This window comes from Rutilus rutilus (genome assembly GCF_951802725.1).
Source record: "Rutilus rutilus genome assembly, chromosome: 8".
NCBI lineage: Eukaryota > Metazoa > Chordata > Actinopteri > Cypriniformes > Leuciscidae > Rutilus > Rutilus rutilus.
In genome coordinates, this window is record NC_140222.1 from 13,315,045 (window position 1) to 13,337,876 (window position 22,832).

General features: G+C 40.5%; 1 protein-coding gene across 2 annotated transcripts in view; it reads right to left on the reverse strand.

Moving 5' to 3' along the window:
• LOC311295169 (uncharacterized protein) overlaps nucleotides 1-22,832 on the reverse strand; it is a 44,459-nt gene that overhangs the window by 18,551 nt on the left and 3,076 nt on the right. Inside the window, exons 3-4 of one of the 2 annotated variants that reach the window (XM_084416404.1) lie at nucleotides 13,905-14,234; nucleotides 3,658-3,774 (exon numbers count right to left, since the gene is read on the reverse strand). In XM_084416404.1, the coding sequence (XP_084272530.1) occupies nucleotides 3,658-3,774; nucleotides 13,905-14,234 (447 nt within the window). Of the gene's footprint in view, nucleotides 1-3,222; nucleotides 3,775-13,904; nucleotides 14,235-22,832 lie in introns of both variants that reach the window. The other variant, XM_084416405.1, reaches the window with a different exon arrangement.

The following is a 22,832-nucleotide window of genomic DNA, read 5'->3' on the forward strand; positions in this document are numbered from 1 at the left end:
CAATTTGAATTGATATTCAAATCTTTAAATGGCATTTCGGTAGCGAAATGCGAATGCGAAATGCGAATAAAAATATTCGATCGTAAACGGACCAATAAAACCCCTGATATTTGGACTGAATGAAAGCCGCCGCAGTCGCAGCAGGTTTTGAAGAGCTGATCATGAAGGAGGCGAGGAGCTCAGAGTGATTAATGGCTGGACTGAAAGTTTGGAACAACAAACTACATAGTAGTATTGTCAAAATATCTATATTTTGATACATATCAATACTGAAATATCTGTCAATACTAATTTTGGCCTATACACCAATACGATACCAGCTGCGCGTTCTCATTCTCTCATCTCAACGACAGCGAGTTTGACACACCCGCCTCCCCTCAGCGCGGGATTGCAGGTAGGCCTATTACGCATAATTTTATTAATACCTGCAAGTTTCTATGGCATATTTTAATGGCAAATGTCACGAACAATATTATAACGCGAGGGCACATTCATGTAATCGCAGTAAATTGGACGCGAGCTCTCAAATGTAGGCTACGAATGAACTGGACTCGGATATTGAGTGTGCGCTCTCGGATTGTGTGTCATATCATGTGTAATCGCGAATCTCTCCAAGTGGTTCTCACTGCAGACTCAAATGACGTCCAGCTCCAATCTCTCCATGCTCTTGAATTAAACGCTGTCAAAAGTTATGAAAAATCTAGTCTTTTTGCAAATTAAATTCAGTTTGAATTGAAATCAAGCTTCCTTGTGCTGTGTGTGAGCTATTGCAACAGTTCACGTTACCCTATTGTAAAGACAAATACACTGAGTGAGTAAATATTAGATTATTGTAATGGTTATTGATCAATGTTTAAATATGTAAACAAAAGCCTAAATTAAAATCTCACCTTATAAAGTGGACGTGTCTCTTCAGAAGACTTGAATTAAACTTTTCCATTCAAATAGATTACTGTTACAATGAGTGTTGTGCTTTTCAGTGCTTGAAAATAATGATTGCCTTGACAAAATGGATGGACAAAAATGTAGATATTAAAATATTTAATATGTAGTAGTTTTCCCGATGGTATTAAAAATGATAGGCTAGGCCTACTGAATATTGACATATTTCAAGGTGTCATATTGAAGTTAGAAATTCCAGTATCCACTAATTAATGTCCTTCGAATGTGTTAAAAGTAGCTATTTTCTACATAAATCTATGACTTGGTTGTATATTTTTATTGGTAATGCATTAACTATCGCCAGCTAAAAAGTAATTAGTAACTAGTACTCTGAGTAGTTTTTGAGAAGAGTAATTTGTACTTTTACTTAATTACTTTTTTGACACCAGTACTTTTACTTGTAATTGAGTATTATTTCAGCAATGTAACGGTACTTGTACTTGAGTACAAATTTTCAGTACTCTTTCCACCTCTGAACTTTAGTTAAGTTGCACCTTAAGAGTCTTCGTAGCACGCTAAGAGACAACTTTATCGGGAAACACAGCCGTGGAGTTTTATCTCCAGCTGTTTTTGATCATCTCTCTGTATTTCAGTATCAGTAGTTTCAGTAGTTTTAAGATTGTCAGACTCTCCATCAACTGTCACATCAATACCAAGAAAAAAAGTAAATTAGAAGAAAAAAACATTCAACACTGATCATTTGCTCCAAACATATCACCTGCTCTCTGATTTATCTTCAAACCCTTTTTACACTGACTCACATTCACACTCACACCACAAGAGAACATGAACAAACACATTATCTGATGCTTTATGTATTATCTTATAATCATTTAAAATCCTTGAACAGGGTTCCTGCAGGTTTCAGTTTCAAATTTAAGACCATAAATTTCATTTGGCATTGCCAAAAAAATATTCAAATCAAAGAATTCATTTTATTTCAATGAATTCAGTAATTGAAAAAGCATTAACTTAATTTACAGATAAAGCAATCACATTAGTAACCTTCCAGACCCAACAACGCGTGTCAGAGAAAAGAACAGAATCAGATATAATGTTTTTATAGAAAATTGTACTTTGCATATTATAGGCCTACTGTAAAAAACACATAGGCTAATTAGTTGATTTTAGTTGATCATAGTTGATCATAACTAGAGATGAAATGGCATGAACATTTCATTTAATTATTATAGTGCCAAAAATTACCACTGTTATCACAGAATCCTGTTCAAAAAGTACTAATACTACACAATGAAATCAATTCACCAAGTTTTATGTCGAAAAACAGCAAATAACAAATAAAATTAGCATCAATACACACTAACATAAACATTAAAATAATACGATTAAAAATGATAGCCAGATTTTAAAATGTTATATACTAATTACTAACATGTACAAGTTCAAATAAAGTTGACAAAAAAGGTTTTTATAAAAAGATAAACCTCACATATTTCAGACTTTAATTTATCTTTTTTGACTCATTCTTTTTATAAAAAATTATTAACTGACATTTACAATACAGTTTAGCTTATCTTTTATTTTTAATAGTAAAATTAGGTCCGATTTTCCCGTGGCGTCTGTCGTTGCTATGCAACCATGCACTGCGCTCTACACAATGACAAAAAAGTTTTAATGGCTAATGGATTTCCACCGCCGAAAAACGCTTGCTGTAGCTCTGTTACAAGATTTATTTACGGAGAAGAGAAAAACACCCGTAGTGTTTGGGTGCACCCGCATCCTTCATGTCTTTTTTCATGTCTTTTTTCAATCTTCCGGTTTCATTAAAAGTAAATGCTTTCGAATCACTCTCGGCGTAATTTGATGTCAAATACTGATCAGTCTGCGCAGCACCGCTTCAAGTCGAACAAAACTATTGATGATGATCAATAACAGATAGGCCTATGAACTGACCTGGGAATGTTGTGACTGGCCAATCAAGCATATCAGAGAGCCATATGCAACAAAGAAATCCATGATTCTAAAGCAAAACTACATAACTCACATCTTATAATATTTCTTTGTACATCCCTATATACCTGTAAATCCATCCACATATTTTCATGCACAATTCTAACAAAAATTCTTTACATGATTGTATGGCATAAATCAAGCGTAGCTTTAGTTCTGGCAGGTCACGTTAGTCAAGCTCGCATCAGCTGACTCTCAGCTGATCCACATCTACCTATAGGAATATGACGCCTATCACCGTATACATATATAAGCTCCTTCAGTATTATCAGCAGATATCGCGTTTCTCAGAACGTAATGAATAATTACCTGTCAGAACTGTCTTCCCAACAGCGTTCCCAAACAGCAGGGATCCACCTCAGAATGCAAGATAAAATGACCGTGTTTGTTGTGTTTCGTCTGCAGGTCGCAAGTCATTTAGTGGCTTCCAGTAACTTCTTAGTAATATTTTCTGCTATTTTATCAAGAAGTTACGGCAAATGTTTTATGCAATATTCCAATTCTGCGCACAAGTTAGGATAAATTCGCAACTTTGGACGGAAAGTTTTTACATCACACACATATGGTCACCAACCCAAAATGCTCGAAGCATGCAACTTTGAAAAATGACTATGAAAATTGAATTGGCTAAGTTCGCAACTTTGGATGGAAGTTGTTTACATCACACACATACAGTCACTCACCCAAAATGCTGCAAAGCATGCAACTTTGAAAAATGACTATGAAAATTAAATTGCTACTTACACTTTAGCCTTATTCGTTTAGAATTCCTGTAGAGAATCAATGTGGCCAGGACCACAGCCAGTAGCGGCCCTGATATAATAAAAACTTTTGCCACACCTGAGGGTTGAATCGGTGAATCTGGAATGAATAGAGAGAGTCATTACTCTGATCTGTAAACAACAGTTTAAAAAATCAAAGCAAGGCAAGTTATTTGTGTAGCACATTTTATACACAATGGTAATACTTGTAAAAGATGAGCAAAAAAAAAAAAAAAAAAACATAATGTGATACAGTGCAATCAGTAATATGCTGCAGTGCTCAGTCTGAATATGCACAATGGTCACCATTAAGGAAATGCTCATTCATCATTGTTCAGAGATTCAGGGTTTTTGCACTTTCTGAGCAAATCATTTAAATATTTCCATAACTCTTCCTGTAGTTTGTGATGAAAGGATTTTTCAAAATCATTTTAAAGAAATCACTCACACAACTGAGTATCATTTTAATCAGGTAAATAAGGAATGAGCAAAACTATAGAAAAAATATATATATATTTACTATAGACCTTAATATTTTATTAATTTCCACAGTGGCTTGAAAGCAATACGTAAAATTAGTTATACATTTAGAAATACATGATATCATGGAGATATACAGTACCGATCAAACTTTTGGAAGGATTACTATTTTAAATGTTTTTGAAAGAAATATAAAATATTTGTAAAATAATAGTTCTCTTTCATAGATTCACTCCATGCTACGTAGCGATGGTGCTTTTTGGACTCCTTTGGACTGGAGGGTGTTTTATTCACCGCGGCATATGATTCGGAGGATTTCGGGTCCTGCCCGCTGGCCCTCTGCAGCCTACACCGAGCTTGTCGATGTGTTAGCACGTGCTACTGAGAAGCTTAGCATTGTATGGCTGGACGAGCCTGGTGATTCTCAGTCCTCCAAGCTCGATGAATGTTTCCTGAGTGGTCAATCCTCCATGCGACACTTTAGAAGAAAGCTGCCATTTTTCAGCGGTCTTCACTGTGAGATTTCTTGGCCATGGAAGCAGCCTTTCTCCACGTGGCTGACTGATGTTGCGGCTGCTGACTTCACCAACCTGGTTGGTTTTGTGGAGCAGGGCTACACGTGCATTCCAGTGATTGAGGACACGTTGGCCACACACCTTTCATCTTTGTCCGCTCCTTCCTGGAAGTCTTCTTCCGTCGAAGCCCTGCAGTACCACGTCCGCCCTCGTGAGAAAATCTTACACGGCGACTGGCCAGGCAGTTGGTGTGTCGTCACAGGGACATCCTTCTCCACCACCTCCGGTCTCTTGGTCTCAGGTCAATACTCAGAAGAGTGTCTTAACTCCTTTTTAGCAGACAATCTTCCTGGGTGTCCAACTCGATTCTCTCTCGATGCAGGCCCATCTGGCCCCTGCTCGAGTTTCCAGTCTCCGTGCGTGCTTGGCTCGTTTCAGGCTCGGACATCATGTAGCGGTGGGCATTTGTCGTAGGGGCTTATGGCAGCAGCCTCTCCTGCGCTGCCCTTGGGTCTCCTTTATATGAGACCATTCCTGTTGTGGATGAAACTCAGGGGCATCCGCCCTACTTGGTCTGCCTTCCGTCTGCTGAGAGTGTTGCACAGTTGCCTTCGCACTCCTTGGAGGTGGAAAGACTCACCCTTTTTGCTTCATGGGGTCAAGATGGGTGTAGTTTGCCGTCACCAGGTTGTCACGACGGACGTTCCTCTCTGACTGGTTGGGGGGCAGTCTTTGATGGCAGACCAGCGTGAGGTGTTTGGACGGGCGAGCTTCTCTCATGGCACATAAATTGCCTCGAGTAGCGGGCCGTCTCTCTGGCTCTGGATCATTCTCTCCCAGCCCTGATGGACTGTCATGTCATTGTCAGGACGGAAAACATGGCAGTGGTGTCCCAAGTAAATCGCCAGGAAGGCTTGCGGTCCCGCACCCTCGACAGGCATGTGTGCCAGCACCTCCTCCTTTGGGCTCAAGACAAGTTTCTTTCGCTGAGAGCAGTTCATGTTTCAGGGGACCTGAATGTTGCAGCGGACTTTCTGTCGAGACAGAAGCTCAAGTCGAGGGAGTGGATGCTGCACCACCAAACAGTGGCGAGACGGAGGTGGACCTCTTTGCGTCGCAGAGCTCAACACAGTGCTCCCTGTGGTTTTCCCTGTCTCATCCGTGGCCGGAGTTGAGACTGAATGCATTCCCTCCGGTCAAGTTAATCCCTGCAGTCCTTTGCAGAGTGATGGAGTGTGGAATCCAACTCCTTCTGGTAGCCCCATTCTGGCCATCCTAGATGTGTTTCTCCGAAGTGAGCTCCCTGGTGGACGGGTCCCCTTGGCAGATTCCAATCAGGAGAGATCTGCTGTCTCAGCTCCAGGGCAGGATTTGGCATCCTCGTCCCGAGATGTGGAGGCTGTGGGTGTGGCCGATAAGAGGTAGTTTGAAGTTTAAATTAGTTTGAAGTTTAAATTAGTTTAAAGTTTAAAGTAGTTTGAAGTTTAAATTAGTTTAAGGTTTAAAGTAGTTTGAAGTTTAAAGTAGTTTAAAGTTTGAAGTAGTTTAAAGTTAAAAAGTTGCTAGGGTGTTTCTAGTGGGTTGCTAAAGTGTCCTGGGTGGTTGCTAGGTTATTCTGGGTGGTTGCTAGGGTGTTCTGGGTGGTTGCTAGGCAGTTGCTAGGGTGTTCTTGGTGGTTGCTATGATGTTGCTAGGCGGTTGCTAGGGTCTTCTGTGTGGTTGCAATGGTGTTGCATGGCGGTTGCTAGGGTGTTCTGGGTGGTTGCTATGGTGTTGCTAGGTGGTTGCTAAGGTATTTTTGGTGGTTACTAGGCGGTTGCTAGGGTGTTCTGGGTGGTTGCTATGGTGTTGCTAGGTGGTTGCTAAGGTATTTTTGGTGGTTACTAGGGGGTTGCTAGGGTGTTCTGGGTGGTTGCTATGGTGTTCTGGGTGGTTGCTAGGGTGTTCTGGGTGGTTGCTAGGCGGTTTCTAAGGTATTTTGGCTGGTTGCAAGAGTGTTCTGGATGATTGCTATGGTGTTATGGGTGGTTGTGATTGTGTTACTAAGCAGTTGCTAGGCAGTTGCTATGGTATTTTGGGTGGTTGCAAGAGTGTTCTGGATGGTTGCTATGGTGTTTCTAGGTGGTTGCTAAGGTATTTTTGGTGGTTGCTAGGGTGTTCTGGGTGGTTGCTAGGAGGTTGCTAGGTGGTTGCTATGGTGTTATGGGTGGTTGTGATTGTGTTACTAAGCGGTTGCTAGGCAGTTGCTATGGTATTTTGGGTGGTTGCTAAGGTGTTCTGGATGGTTACTATGCTGTTCCTAGGTGGTTGCTAGGGTATTCTGTTGGTTGCTAGGCGGTTGCTAGGGTGTTTTGGGTGGTTGCTTGGGTGTTTATAGACAGTTGCTAGGGTGTTTTGGTTGGTTGCTAGGCATTTGCTAGGGTGTTCTGGGTGGTTGCTCAGGTATTCTGAGTGGATGCTAGGGTGTTGCTAGGCGGTTGCTAGGGTGTTCTGGGTGGTTGCTATGCTGTTGCTATTGTATTCTGGGTGGTTTCTAGGTGGTTGCTAAGGTTTTCTGGGTGTTTGCTATGGTGTTGCTAGGTGGTTGCTAAGGTATTTTGGGTGGTTGCTAGAGTGTTCTGGGTGGTTGCTAGGCAGTTGCTAGGGTGTTGCTAGGTGGTTGCTATGGTGTTCTGGGTGGTTGCTAGGCAGTTGCTAGGGTGTTCTGGGTGGTTGTTAGGCGGTTGCTAGGGTATTCTTGGTGGTTGCTAGGGCGTTGCTAGGTGGTTGCTAGGGTGTTCTGGATGGTTGATATGGTGTTGCTAGGCAGTTGCTAGGTGTTCTGGGTGGTTGCTAGGGCATTGCTAGGCAGTTGCTAGGGTGTTCTGGGTGGTTGCTATGGTGTTGCTAGGCAGTTGCTAGGGTATTCTGTGTGGATGCTAGGGCATTGCAAGGCAGTTGCTATGGTGTTCTTGGTGGTTGCTAGGCAGTTGCTAGGTGTTCTGGGTGGTTGCTAGGTGGTTGCTATGGTATTCTGGGTGGTTGCTAGGGTATTTTTGGTGGTTACTATAGTGTTTATAGACGTTGCTAGGGTGTTCAGGCTGGTTGCTAAGGTATTTTTGGTGGTTGCTATGGTGTTACTAGGTGGTTGGTAGTTGTCAAAGATGGTTACTATGGAGTTTTTATAGAGTTCTAAAAATCTTTAGTAACGAGTGCCTTTTGTACGGCACTCTGCCTGTGGCCTCGTGCCTATGGCCAAATCACAGCCGTGCTGATATACAGCGAAATCCCAAGGCTACGAGTGTGAATTTTCTCATTTGGCGTTGCTAGGGTGTTCTAGGTTGTTGCTAGGCAGTTGCTATGGTGTTGCTAGGCGGTTGCTAGGGTATTCTGTGTGGATGCTAGGGTGTTGCAAGCCAGTTGCTATGGTGTTCTTGGTGGTTGCTAGGCAGTTGTTAGGGTGTTCTGGGTGGTTGTTAGGCGGTTGCTAGGGTATTCTGGGTGGTTGCTAGGGCATTTCTAGGCAGATGCTAGGGTGTTCCGGGTGGTTGCTATGGTGTTGCTAGGGTATTATGGGTGGTTGCTAGGCGGTTGCTAGGTTATTTTGGGTGGTTGCTAGGGCGTTGCTAGGCAGTTGCTAGGGTGTTCTGGGTGGTTGCTATGGTGTTGCTAGGTGGTTGCTAGGGTATTCTGTGTGGATGCCAGGGCGTTGCAAGGCATTTGCTATGGTGTTCTTGGTGGTTGCTAATGTAATGGAAATTTTACATTTAGATGTGTTTTTTACTTATAGATGTGTTCTTTTACTTTTAGATATGTACAACTTGTATTAACGTTGAACATGTATTATTATTCATAAGCATTTAAAGAAATATAATCATATAAGCTAAAGCACATTATTAAAAAGATATAACCAAGCTTTTAGAAATGCATGTTAAGATAAGCTTGAAACAAAATGTTCTGGGTTATAGGTGACTGAGACTATGTATACTCCAAGTGACCTATTGTGTACTTTAAAGTGTGAAAAATATGTGCGCAGATGATCGAAATAAAGATAGGCAAAATGTGTGAATTTGAGCAGCAGCTAAAAACAGGAAACTTCTGCAGACATGGTAATTGTTCTGTCTAGATAGAATTTATGTTAGACAAGAGATCTTGAACAAAGACGTTTCCTTTTAAGGTAACCAAGGCGATCTTTTGAGACAGATGCAGCCTACCCAGGATGTGTTAAGGGTATATAACCTTGGCAAAGGGGACTAACCCCTTGCCTTCTCATATCAGATGCTCTCTGTATGTGAATGCCAATTTCTTGCAAGAAATAAACATTTTGATACTTTGACTTTTCAAAGGTTCGACTTGTCTCCTTCCTCCTCACTTTTCGAACTGAATTATTTCCACAACACTAGGCAGTTGCTAGGTGTTCTGGGTGGTTGCTAGGTTGTTGCTAGGGTATTCTGGGTGGTTGCTAGGGTATTTGTGGTGGTTACTATAGCGTTTATAGACTTTGCAAGGGTGTTCAGGATGGTTGCTTAAGTATTTTTGGTGGTTGCTATGGTGTTACTAGGTGGTTGGTAGTTGTCAAAGATGGTTACTATGGAGTTTTTATAGAGTTCTAAAAATCTTTAGTAACGAGTGCCTTTTGTACGGCACTCTGCCTGCGGCCTCGTGCCTATGGCCAAATCACAGCCGTGCTGATATACAGCGAAATCGCAAGGCTACGAGTGTGAAATTTCTCAATTGGCGTTGCTAGGGTGTTCTGGGTGGTTGCTATGGTGTTGCTAGGGTATTATGGGCGGTTGCTAGGCGGTTGCTAGGGTATTTTGGGTGGTTGCTAGGATATTGCTAGGCAGTTGCTAGGGCGTTGCAAGGCAGTTGCTATGGTGTTCTTGGTGGTTGCTAGGCAGTTGCTCGGTGTTCTGGGTGGTTGCTAGGTGGTTGCTAGGGTATTTTTGGTGGTTACTAGAGCTTTTCTAGACGTTGCTTGGGTGTTCAGGGTGGTTGCTAAGGTATTTTTGCTGGTTGCTATGGTGTTACTAGGTGGTTGGTAGTTGTCAAAGATGGTTACTATGGAGTTTTTATACAGTTCTTAAAAATCTTCAGTAACGAGTGCCTTTTGTACGGCACTCTGCCTGCGGCCTCGTGCCTATGGCAAAATCACAGCCGTGCTGATATACAGTGATATCGCAAGGCTACGAGTGTGATATTGTTCATTTAAAAATTATTTATTGGTTTAGGTTGGTTGCTAGGGAGCTTTTAATGGTTGCTAAGGAGCTCTTAGTGGTTGCTAGGGTAGTGTAACTAGTTGCTAGGGTGTGGCTATGAAGATTTTAGGCCATTACTTATTGGCTGCTTGATAATATAAATCCTCTGAGGGAGAGAGAGAGGGAGAGATGCAGGGGTCTCAGGCCCTTTGGAGTCTGTGTGTGTGAAAACGGCAGTTGGGATTTCAATTTTTTTAGAACTCCCAATGTTAAGCTCTGGACCAGATTCTGACTCTCAAGGGGGCACTTTTGTTATCGTTGGCCTCTCTCAAGTGCGTGGGGGATCTGTAGGCTCTTTTTGTGAGTGAGCCTTCTATGGAGTTTTCCCCAGGTCTTGTGAAGGTGTTTCTACGGCCTAGACCTGGTTATGTCCCCAAAGTTTTGTCCACGTCATTCCACTCTCAAGTCGTTGTGCTTCACTCTTTCTGTCCCCCTCCTTTTTCCTCTGCTGAGGAGGAGAAGCATAATTTGCTTTGCCCTGTTTGGGCTTTAAAGGCATAAGTGGACCGCTCTGGTCAGTGGCGCAAGTCGTCTAAATTATTTGTATGCTTTAGGGCTGGCTGCCGAGGGCTAGCCGTCTCTAAGCACAGGATCTATCACTGGGTGAGAGATGCAATTTCCCTGGTTTATTAGGTGCGGAAGCTTCCTTCACCTCGGGGTGTTAAAGCTCACTCTACTAGGAGTATCGCATCCTCCCAGGCTTTTTTTAAGGGAGTTCCTTTAGAGGATATTTGTGTGGCATCAGGTTGGTCCTCTCCACACACTTTTCTCAGGTTTTATAACTTGGATTTAGATGCAGCCCCTGGTTCCCGGGTTCTTTCTGTATGAGCTGGTCGCCTAGGTCCTAGTTGAGTCTTAAAAAAAATAAAAATAAAAATTGTTGAAAGTTCCTTGTTGAAGTAGATCTAGCAGCGCTTAGCTTGGCGTGTGTGGTATATTGTTCCTATTGCATCATCGTTACGCAGTGTCGAGTGAAAGAGAATGAGAGAGACCTATGAAAGAGAACATCTCGGGTTACTCATGTAACCCATGTTCTCTGAATAGGGAATGAGACGCTGCATTTGCTGCCAAGCTCCTCTTGCTGCCTAGGAGCTTCTTCTTCATCATCGTTGGAAAATCTGAGGATCAGATGGCGCATTTACTATTCACCTTATTTTTAACGGAAATACGGACGCAGCCAGTTGACGGTATTTTGTGCGAGACTTCCGGTCAGGCACTTCCGGTCACTGGCGCGCTAACTCACTTTTCACCATATCGGTTAATCAAACAAGTGTTCTGTTGTGAACTTAGAATCGAAAGACCAGGAGACTTGGTTGTTGCTTCAGCAGGATTCTTTATTGAGAACACGAGCTGTCGGTAGCTGCAGTCACCAAGTCTGACGTGAATGTTCTCTTACAGTTTATATACATTTAGGGGCAGGAACCGAAAAAGACAGGTTTAGGAACCGGTTCTAGACTGAGAGCATTGCCCACCCTAATCCACTCAGCATATCTATTCAAACACTGAGACCCGAGTACAGGACTGGCTGGACTTTCTTGCTAAAACACAAACTCCAAGAGTTTCAGTAAAACAGGACTGACCAGAGTCTTTTGCTAGAAAACTCTGATAATCATAATTTATACCTAACCTTAACATGCTAAATTCAATGTAAACCTAAATTAAGCAGTGTAATAAATCTGGATTTCCACAGTTCATAACAACTAACTCATCGTTATGGGTTCGAGGAAGACCGGGATTGTTTGTGCAGTTAGAGGTTGTCATAATAACTGGTACAAAAGAAAGATTTACTTGGAGCAGGAGTGTTTTAATCATCGAAATCATTGACATTTTAATCATCAGGCACCCTACGACCGGCGACACACTGGTTGCGTGGCGTTTTACATGTCTTTGCACACCAGAAACGTGTCTGACGCGGCACTGCTGCTGCTAGGTGACATATGATAAGCCTCACTGGTGATATATTCGACATAATGGGGAGAGAGTTGTGGAAGGCCTATACTTAATGTTAAACATAAATATATAGCAGCAAAGACAACGTCGGCAGTATTGACGGCAAAATAGGCTACAGAATATTTCGTTCTGTATTGACAGGTGCAATATTAGAAAATAGAGCTTTTTTTTTTACATTGCATTTATATCTGCATTTGTCAAAACCTAAACTTTCAAACATCAAAATGTCATTTATTAATATGTATTCGTGTCAAAATGACATACAAACATCTTTTCCTATTCTATTTGGCCTGGAAACGCTTCCAAAACGCTTGCGTGTCTCGTGAAAAATAGGCGTCGATTCTATTTCTAGCATGCACACGAGCCGCGCGTGAGACGCAGGCAGTGTGCTAGCTCTAACCTGTTAACAATGTAGCCGAAATAAAAACGGACCGCCACGCAGCCAGTGTGTCGCCGGCCTGAGGAATCCCTTCGCCTGTGGTTAAAAGCTTTACATTTGAAAAAACTATCGAAACGACCGTATGTTTGTCCTTTTCATTTCGTGAACACAAGACCTACAGAAGACCACCCGATACCAGAAAAGTGGCTGCATGGGCTATGAAGTCTCAATAAAAACCATGATAAAAACTCCAAGGAGAAACAAAATCATTATAGTAACCCCTGTATAAAATCTAGTGATAATGGCATGATCATGGCATTTATTTTGTATGATTTACAATTATTTATAGCCATTTATTGCTACTTTGGTTGCATTCTGATGGCATTATTAATACATTTGACATGACAAAATACCTCCATAGATATATTAGTCCAGCATTGGCTCGACCGTGTTTAGGGCGGTGCTGAAGGCGCCCGCGAAGTTTTGGCACTCTGCCAGCTAGATGCATGAGTGTTTTCAACCAGGTCCGGTACCCTAACTGAGTGAGGCGGGGCTTTAGTTCTTTGTTGTATTCATCTGCTATGGCATGTGTAACATTTTTCTGTCAACTCTGCATAATCCTTCGCGATCAATATCGTTATTTAGCCCAGGGAAGCGAGGAAACGGAAGTGCCGCACAAAAACCGGATATTGGACCCATGTTTACTTCCACGTTCGAAAATAAGGTGAATATAAAGGTTGAGTGACGTAGCGCCGCTGAGGAGGCGCCTGCGCCATCAGACCAATGAATTGGCATGATTCTATACGGGTTCAGACAATCGGAACCGCCCTGAGGGCGTTTCCCATTGCGTCATCGCTACGCAGCATCTACAAGGGTTACGCGAGTAACCTGAGACGTTATTTTTATTTATTTTTATATACTTTAAAATATAATTATGATATAGGGATTGTCAAAGGTGTTTTTTTTTTTTTTTTTTGTCATCTACTGAATTTTTCGTCAACGATACCAGGGACACCGAAACACCGGGGAACATGAAATTTGGTGGGCATGTAGCCCCACTAGACTTTTACGGAAAAATGTCGTTTGGTCCCCGGGGGCCACTCCCCCCTCGCACTGGGCCCCCCCAAACCCAAAAAATGCAGTTTTTCCTAAATAACTACCTGAACCGTGGCACCAAGGATGAAGACATTTTTATGGTATGTTGGTCTTAAGGGCCCACATCAACCTAGCCCATAATCACTCATTTGTGATTTGCGCCCCTCCCATAAAAAATGAAAATGCAATATTATTCTGCTTTAATCGCCCCATCTTCAGTTGAGATGTTCAGAACTGCACCATATTTCATGTGTATGATTCTTTTTAAACTTTTATGATTTATCAATGCATCCAGGAAAAAAAAAAAGTATCCCAAGTTCCAAAAAAATAATAAGCAGCACAACTGTTTCCAACATTGATAATAAATCAGCATATTAGAATGATTTCTGAAGGATCAAAAATAGTAATGTTTCTAAACTTTTGATTGGTACTGTATTTTAGGTTATTGAAAAATAAATATAGGTCTGCCTTTTTTTCCACAACAAAAATGTGTAGCAGTTCATGAAAATGACTGAAGCACTGGCCTGATGGGTCTAGAAGTGAGCCAGCCAATAAATGACTAAATTATACTAACCACTAAGAGCAACATCAAAGCTCTTTATGATGCTGCATCTGTTGCTGATAATCTGTAGTTCATATTCTCCAGAGTCTGTGTTTCTGATGTTCATGATGTTCAGAGATCCAGTCTGATGATCCAGTTTCAGTCTGTCTCTGAATCTCTCTTCACACTGAACATCTGTACAGTAATATATGAGATCTCCAGAGATTTTAGCAATAAAAGTGCCATTAAAATACCACATTATCACGTCATTTGGTTTTCTTATTTCACCAGAATCGAAAGTGACAGATTCTCCCTCCTTCACTGACTTTGTCTTCATTTTATCCATCACTGCATCAGGAACAGCTGAAACACAAATAAACATCTGACTGAAGGATCTTATTGGGGAAAACTCCACAATAAGAAGGAAATGTGAAAATGAATTTGCATATTAAAGGGCACCTATTATGCCCCTTTTCACAAGATGTAAAATAAGTCTCTGATGTCCCCAGAGTGTGTATGTTAAGTTTTAGCTCAAAATACCCAACAGATAATTTTTTACAGCATGTTTCAATTGTCATTTTTTGGGGCTCAGAAAAACGCACTGTTTTAGTGTGTATCCTACTAATTAACTGCTGCTGCACGGCCCAGGGGGCGGAGCCTAACGAGCTCGAGCTAAGAGACAATCTCATCTGATAATATCAAAACAGAAACTCTCAGCAGTGGAAACACTCTGTGTGAGAGCCAGAGAATATACGCTGTATGGAGATAGAACAGGAATAGTTTAGTTTAATTACGGTTATTTGTCATCTGCTTTTATCCACTATTAATACAAGCCTGCTGTAGCAGACCCTGTCCGAATGATGTCCAAAATATACTGATGAGTTCAATTAAGTTTATTGTACCTCACACAAAAGATGAAGCCTTAGTTTTACTCCAGAAAATCACTGAAAGAGCCGAATAAACAGTATAGAAGTGCGCATTAAAGTCTCATCCATAAACTCTCTCTCTCTCCCTTTCATTATCATGGAACATAGGCTACACAGCGAAATACACAAAACACTCGTTAGAACTAACAGTAAACAAATATATACACACCTTTTCAGTGGGTGCTTAATCAACTGGTAAACTGTATATCCACGACTGGATGAGCTGTCATAAAGTGCGCGCTCTCGCTTTCATTTTTGCCGTGATCAGTAACGTTAGGACTGTCGCTCAGGAGAGTGTAAGCTTGATCACAAACAGTACAGATCCATCCTCGAGTAACAACGAGAGTAAATGAAGACATCCTTCTGACATCCAACAACAAATCACCTCAATCGCTTAGGAGACATTCTTGTCTACAGTTGCTCCAGCGTGGAAACAATGGCGGACTGTGTTTAGCTCACTCAGGGCGGGTCTAGGCTCAAACTGCAGTGTCAGTCAACAGTCGTGGGAGGGGCCTGTGCAAAGTGACATCACATTGCCCCGAATCTGAGACAGCTCGTTATGAGACAGTGCTTATGATTTATGGGGATTTAAAAAAAAAGCACTTGGTGGATTTTTATCATTATAGGGTGGTTGTGTACACACACTGCCAACACACATTTATGTTCAAACACCATGTAAAAGTGAATCTTGCATAATAGGTGCCCTTTAATATTCTGATTTTGAGAAATTAATTCGAAACATTCATTCGATTGCTAAATAAAAAGTGAACTTAAAGAAACATGCACATTTATCTTTGCTCATATAGACTTATTACTCTACTCTATTAGACATTAATTACTGAACCACAAATGCACTGTCATATGCAGGGTTTGACAAAATAATGTGAACACACATTTTTATAGGGGTTAAGCCTTGTGGACATTTTTGTCTTTTTCAGTTTTTGGGTTTTTTTTTTTAAATAATTTTGCCTGTGCTAACGCCAACTGCATAGATGTTGGCACAGGTGTGTATTTTTATTGGAATTTTACTATTTCAACCCCATTTCCTTTAATAAATCAATTTTACACTATTTTTTCCCCAAAGGACCTTTTGGGCAAAAATGAGTGGGTGTGTTGGTACTGGTAGGGATGTCAGAGTTTGGTTTGTATGTGTGTAATAATAATAATAATAATAATAATACTAAAATGTGTATGTGTGTGCTTGTAATATTTGAGAGAGAAAACCTCTACTGCAAATCACAAATCCAAACACTGTGTGCAAGTGGAGTTTTGCTGGCATCTAATGGTAAAAAAATACTGCGCACCAAACAAAATCTTACTGAAAGCTCCTTTTTTTTTTCTTATATCAACCTCAAATTTGGAACACAACTTGTTTAGATTTGTGGTTTGGATTTCCTAGTGATTTTTGAGTTCATCATGTTTTATTAAATATACATTTTATATAAAATAATGTTCATAAATCTTTTTCATAAACTTAAACCACAAAAAAAAATTGTTTTACTTCAACATTAAAATTAGATCAAACTTAAGTCTGTGCTCCAAAGCTTCAAATATTTATTAGATATCATATTATATTTGTATGGATTATTATATCAGTGCAGTATTGGTTTTCAGCAGTGTTTAGTACAAGCCGTCTATGAAATGGCATCTTGTCAGATGTCCAAAAATGGTACATCCTCAGAACCCGTTTAACAAAGAATCTGTAACCTTCATTAAAACTTCATCAGTGAAGAAGGCAAAAAAACAAAATTGAATGAAAGGAACTGTTGATGGTCACAACAAGCTCAGTACTAGTACAGATGTTAAAACAGACCCTAAAGCTCCTTGCTAAACCGTTCCTGAAATGGGGATTCCTGCATTAGACCTGTCCAAGCTACAACTACCAGACAGCCTGAAGCTCCTAAGAGCAGAACTAACAGGGGAGACTGTGGACATAGCCTCTGCTAAGTCAACAGCACCACATCCATCAGCTGAACCACGCAAAGATGAAATATGGAGTTGCTCACAGCAACTCTGCATATGATTCCAGACCTGAGCACAAGCCTAGGAGAGCAGGGAAAATTCAACAGAATCTCCAGCTTCCAGACTAATAATCCGGAGAGACAACATTGAATGGGTCGCCGACAACTGTCAAACTCAACCTAGAGAGAATCAGCTTTAACCAAGTAGAATGGGAAGAAATTGGGCCATCTGGGAGCAAAATCATATTTCAACTCCTAGAGAATAAAACTAGGAAGGGCAACAACTCCATCTGCCCATCACAACCTTGCAGCCAACTTCAGGAGCTTAAAAACCAGTCAAAAAAAAAAAAAAAAAAAAAAAAAAACTGGTGAGGGACACAGGTGAAAAATAGTTTTTGATTTATCCTAGTTTCATCTGTCAGCTCCACCGCCCATTCTACTGAGGAGCATATGCTTTTGACATTCATTTAGGTTTCATTGTGACTGAAGCAACCAGGAAGGGAAAGAGAGGGGCGAGAACCCAAAGTTGATCTAGCTCAATCGCCCGTCTTTTCTTCCTTTTAGCTTAAAATCAAAGCCTGGGTCTGATTACAGCTTCCTCCCAATGCGGCACCATTTCCCCCTACTCCTCGGAGGAAGGGCTTGAGCAGCAGGAGCAACTCGTCCTCGGAGATGGAACAGACAACTTTGGAGGAGCCTGGACATGGTGAGAGACACATTCCCTGAACCTCTCCACCACTGCCTCAATGGCAGTGGCAACAATTCTGGGAGGTGCGACTTAATGCCTGACGGGTTAAGCCACAGATGGCAGGATGGGAGCCTTCAGTGACAAAAATGTCCCCAGGGAGAGGTAGCTTGCTAAATTCTCTTCAACCCAAGGCATTCGTCCATAACCCTGCACCCACATCCACACAATAATTGACCCTTCGCTAAGCCCCGCCCTCCTTAGTTACTGTTGCTACGCCTGTCAAGCTTTTGCGCCTGGCACGTCTATTTCAGTATGTATGCACTGGTTTCAGACATTCCTTAGGAGATAATTAGTCATTTTTGGCAAACAGGTGAAAATATGAGAGTGCAATACTGCAGTATGCATTCGAGGGCTATATCCACGACATAATATGCAAACGATTAGAGAATAATTTCATCAAAATTGAAGTTAAAGCATAACGTTAGGTCCCATCGCAAGCAGTAGCCGCCTCGTACGCTGACCATTCAAATGGGAAACACACAAATTTGAGGAACAGCTTTGTGCATGCACAGCAGCGTAAGTGAAATTTGAAAATATTCTAATATTTATAAATCAAACAGCTTATCCATAAGTATTGTGGACTAAATACAAGACATTAGTCTGACCACTTTGCAATGATAACATTCTCCCGCTTATATTTTTAGCGCGCCAGGCTAACTTACTGCTCACACGTCGGACTAACTTACTGTTATGAACTGATTAAGTTTGCATACCAACCTTTTCCTTTGAGATCTCCGGCAAGCCCCGTGATGTTCCCTCCTTTTACTAACTACCTTTTACTTTTACTAGAACTAACACCAGAGTCGCGATCGGATTGGGGTAACGTTACTGGTTTGGCCGTCGATTAACAAAATGCTGAAATATATTTTTAAGTAACATTAAGTTATGTCTGTGAGCCTCCGTCTTGCCTTTAATCACACTGCTTGATCCACGAGCTGGACAATAACTTTATTCTAGAGCTGCTTTAAAGCCAAAACACTTTACTTTTAATTTCCTATTATCACTGTAAAGCTGCTTTGGAACAATCTACATTGTTAAAGCGCTATATAAATGAAGATGACACCCGGCATTTCTCCCCTTGGGTTTTAGGTTTCGGGAAGGGAACAAAATCCACCAACCCGTCCAAACTTTTAGGATACCGGGTATCAGATTTGCACAATCCATACGCACAACGCTTCGGCATGTTTCCCTCGCTCGAAAGCTTGCCAGACCTCCCGCGCCTAGTTACGGTTGCTAAGCCACGATTGGCCTGTGGCGGTTTTCGGGCGTGGCTTAGCGAAGGGTCAATTGCGTGATATGAATTAAAAAGTACTATGCGAGCAAAGCAAGGGTGCTTCCAAGAACCCACTACCTCATTGTGCAGGTCCGAAAAGAAAGGAAAGACTCACCAGAGCTGGGGACTTATGACCTGTGTGAGACATACAGATGGTGGACAACCAGAATGAGACTTTTACCGCCGCCGTTCCCGCGGCGGCAAAATTGGGATGTGTATTTGCTGCCTTTTACCGCTGAGTGGCGCTGTAATCACAGACTTTGAAAAGTGTCAGTTTATTCTCTTTATGACGTAATCTGCCGCGGCAGTAATCTGAGCTGAGAGGCCACAGATAAATTCAAGATAAATATTGTGGTTAAACGAATTCAAATTCATTAAATTTAAACAAAGTAGACACGTTAAAAGTGTGTGCCCAGTTTTTCTATAATTTAGAAAGGCTATGTCAATAGGTTACTTGTCATTTACTTATAAAATTAAAACATTTTCAGGACTTGCAGTTACTAACCGATGTTAGTCGGTTTAAGCATTCTTTGTTATATTCAGAATTAAATAGGCTTACATGTTGTTATGATTATCAATTGAATTATTTAATAAATAATCAACCACAATGCCTATTACTGCCGCAGCAAAAATAAACCAGTCGAATTTCAAAGTCGAAGCGAAATGACTAGGCTATACCGGGTGCCGCAAGTGACAGGGCAAAACAGCAGCAACTGCGGCATTTTAAAAGGTAAGTTTCCTATCTGTTTATTTAAAAAAAAAAAATATGAAAAAAAAAATAAACATGGCATGGCGCAAGAAAATTTCATTATTTGAACAAAAATGAGACTGATTGAATATGTAAAAATATAAACAAACAAAGTAGAGAATAAAACAAACTTTTAGGGAAAAAATATAGGCCTATTATGCCTATTTAACATTAACGAAAGCAAAATATGTAAAAATACATTTAAAACAAAATAAAACAAAACAAATTCGTGGCCGAATTCAAATCGGTTCAAATACCGAACAAACAGTAGTAGACCTAGGCTATTCAGACCATAGCTCTGTGGTCAATGCATTAACAATAGCCTCTCGGAGCTTCAAACGATCTGAGATCGAATCTCAGTGTAGCTGACAGTGTTTATGTTTTTCCGTTCTTGATGCGTAAAAATGCATCTGTTTATTAAAGTCAATCGTCTTGTTTAATTATCAATTGTACATTACAACATAAATTTGCAACATTCCAGTTGTGCCGCTGCAAAGACGACACATCTGATGAAGGAAGACTGTCAGCCGATTGCACCAGAAAATGAAGATGATGAAGCTCGTCTTTAATCTGCTAAATTATTTTTTTTGTGTGTGTGAATCATTCACGAGATTGAGATGACTGACAGTGATACCCGGCCATAGCAACGGAAGACATTTTTCAAAACAGATCGAACAAATCAGAAAAATACTTTCAATACAGTATTACTTTCAATTAAAAAATAAACAATGAAAATGTAAAAGAAAAAGAAAATTAATTAAGTTTGAAAACCCATCGCACATTTCAAGGTATGAATAAAGTGTCGGGACAGTTTATTTATTTAAACAGGGTTGCATCGATAGAGTTTATTCCCTTTGTGATGCAAAATAAGAAACACAGAATCTTATTCTTGCAACATTTTAAATTTCTATTGTCAAAGAAATTGCAGCTAAATTAAAAAATCAAAACGCTACAAAACGAAAAAAGTTCAAAGCAACATAAATTAAGAACAGGCGTTTTTCTTTGCCTCTCTCGCGCTGGATATTTTTTTACTAAGTTTGGTCTCCCTCACTGCGCGCGGCGGGTCTTTCTCGAAATTAAGCATTAATAATAGCCTACAGCTGATAATACTGTATATGTCGCTGTGTGTCATCCACACAAATCACGAAAGAAAAAATCGAAAAAATTTGTTAATTTAATTTGTAGAGGATTTTTTTTAACTCAAACATTAACACTGAAATAAATGAAACTAAATTATTGTAATTTTTTGGCACACCACGACGAGTGGCGCTATGCATTGTTCTAAAGCCAGGTTTTATTCTGGCATGTTGAATTAGTGTTGGACAAACGCGGCGGCGCGTTCATTTGAATGAAGAGCGTTTGAGCGAACACACACTGGAACGTTAGGCCATGTCGCAACGAGTGAATCGTGGCCGAGTGGTTGAACTTATGTTACGATCATATAGATGACACGGGTTCGAATCCCGAACTAACTTGGACTACTGATATTTTTATATTAGCCTATTAATGCGTTTAAACGACAAACAATAAAATCAGAACCAGTATTCTGTTGCGTTCATGGTTTCAGTGGCAGTAACAAATAGCTTTTGTTCCTTCAAAGATACAACATGCCTTGCTGAATTCACCTTACAATAAAACGAGGTGGGTCGCGAATTAAAGAGCTCTGCATTTGCTAAATTGAAATTGTGTGTGGAAAACCTTTAAATACAATCAATAAAACTACAATATATAATTTAATAAGATATAGGGCCTACTGTACATAGGCTATGGACTTTTGGAGATTTTGAGATTAATCCTTAGAAGAATTTAGCCTTTGCCTGCTCATCAGGCTGGCTCCGACATTCTCCATATGAAAGACGGAACATTAACACCTCTGTCCTGCACCCCCACGATAAAGCAACTATTGCCTTCTCCAAACCCCCCACAGGCTAGCTGAGTTTGCAAAACAAAACAAAGAGTTTGCCACTCGTTGTGGTGTGCCAAAACACTTAATTATAAACTTAAATATTTCATTCAAAGCAATCTCAAAACGCTTTGTGACATTTTGAAAAGCCGTGGATGCATTACTGCCACTGAAACCATGAACGCAACAGAATACTGGTTCTGATTTTATTGTTTGTTGTTTAAACGCATTAATGCATTAATAGGCTAATATAAAATATCAGTAGTCCAAGTTAGTTCGGGATTCGAACCCGTGTCATCTAAATGATCGTAATGTAAGTTCAACCACTCGGCCACGATTCACTCGTTGCGACATGGCCTAACGTTCCAGTGTGTGTTCGCTCAAACGCTCTTCATTCAAATGAACGCGCCGCCGCGTTTGTCGAACACTAATTCAACATGCCAGAATAAAACCTGGCTTTAGAACAATGCATAGCGCCACTCGTCGTGGTGTGCCAAAAAATTTACAATAATTTAGTTTCATTTATTTCAGTGTTAATGTTTGAGTTAAAAAAAAATCCTCTACAAATTAAATTAACACAAAGTCGGCTATAAGAGTCCTTTATAGGCTACGTAAAAAAGCAAAGGGCTTACAGTCTTAACATTTAGGCTACTTTGCTTAAATTCGATACATTTATTTTCAGTAGGGCCTAATAAATTTGTAGGGATGTAATTTCAGTATGCTTTACCAACGCTATGTATTCAATTAAAGTTCCAAGAGGTCTGGTCTCTATATTTCCTTCCCAGCTGACACTAATATGCAAGTGCACAGCAAAATTCTATTCTAAAAAAAAAAAGTCTATAGGCCTACTATACTGTTGTAGCCATTAAATAATCTCATTTAGTATCATATTTGTTAAAATATTATAATGTTATTTTTTTCCATCTATGTTGAATATGAAAAGTGAACAGCACGAGTAAGATAGGATGCATTATATCGAGAGATGGATATGGAGTGGGTCAGACATGATTTTGACCACTTCATTACGTTTTGTTTAGTAGAAAACCTTTCTTTAAAGTGAATTTCGTTTTCTATAAATTGTATCTTAATTTTAATAAATTTTTCATCAACCAATTGCCTGTATTTAAATAAGTAAGAGAAGCAAATATAACAGACACTAATCATGGAGGCGCCCGCGCGGTCACTTGCATTGCACGTCAGCTGGAGCGCATCTCATCCTCCTAACTTAACGAAACTCAGCGTATGCCTCACACAGACATGATAAATACACCAAATACACAAAGCTTGAAATGTCTTCAAACGAAATAATTCAAAACGAAAAGAAAAAGGCTACTCTCTGATTATGTCTATATGTGCATTTCTCTCTAGGTGCGTTCACTACAAATATGGCGATCGTCAACTT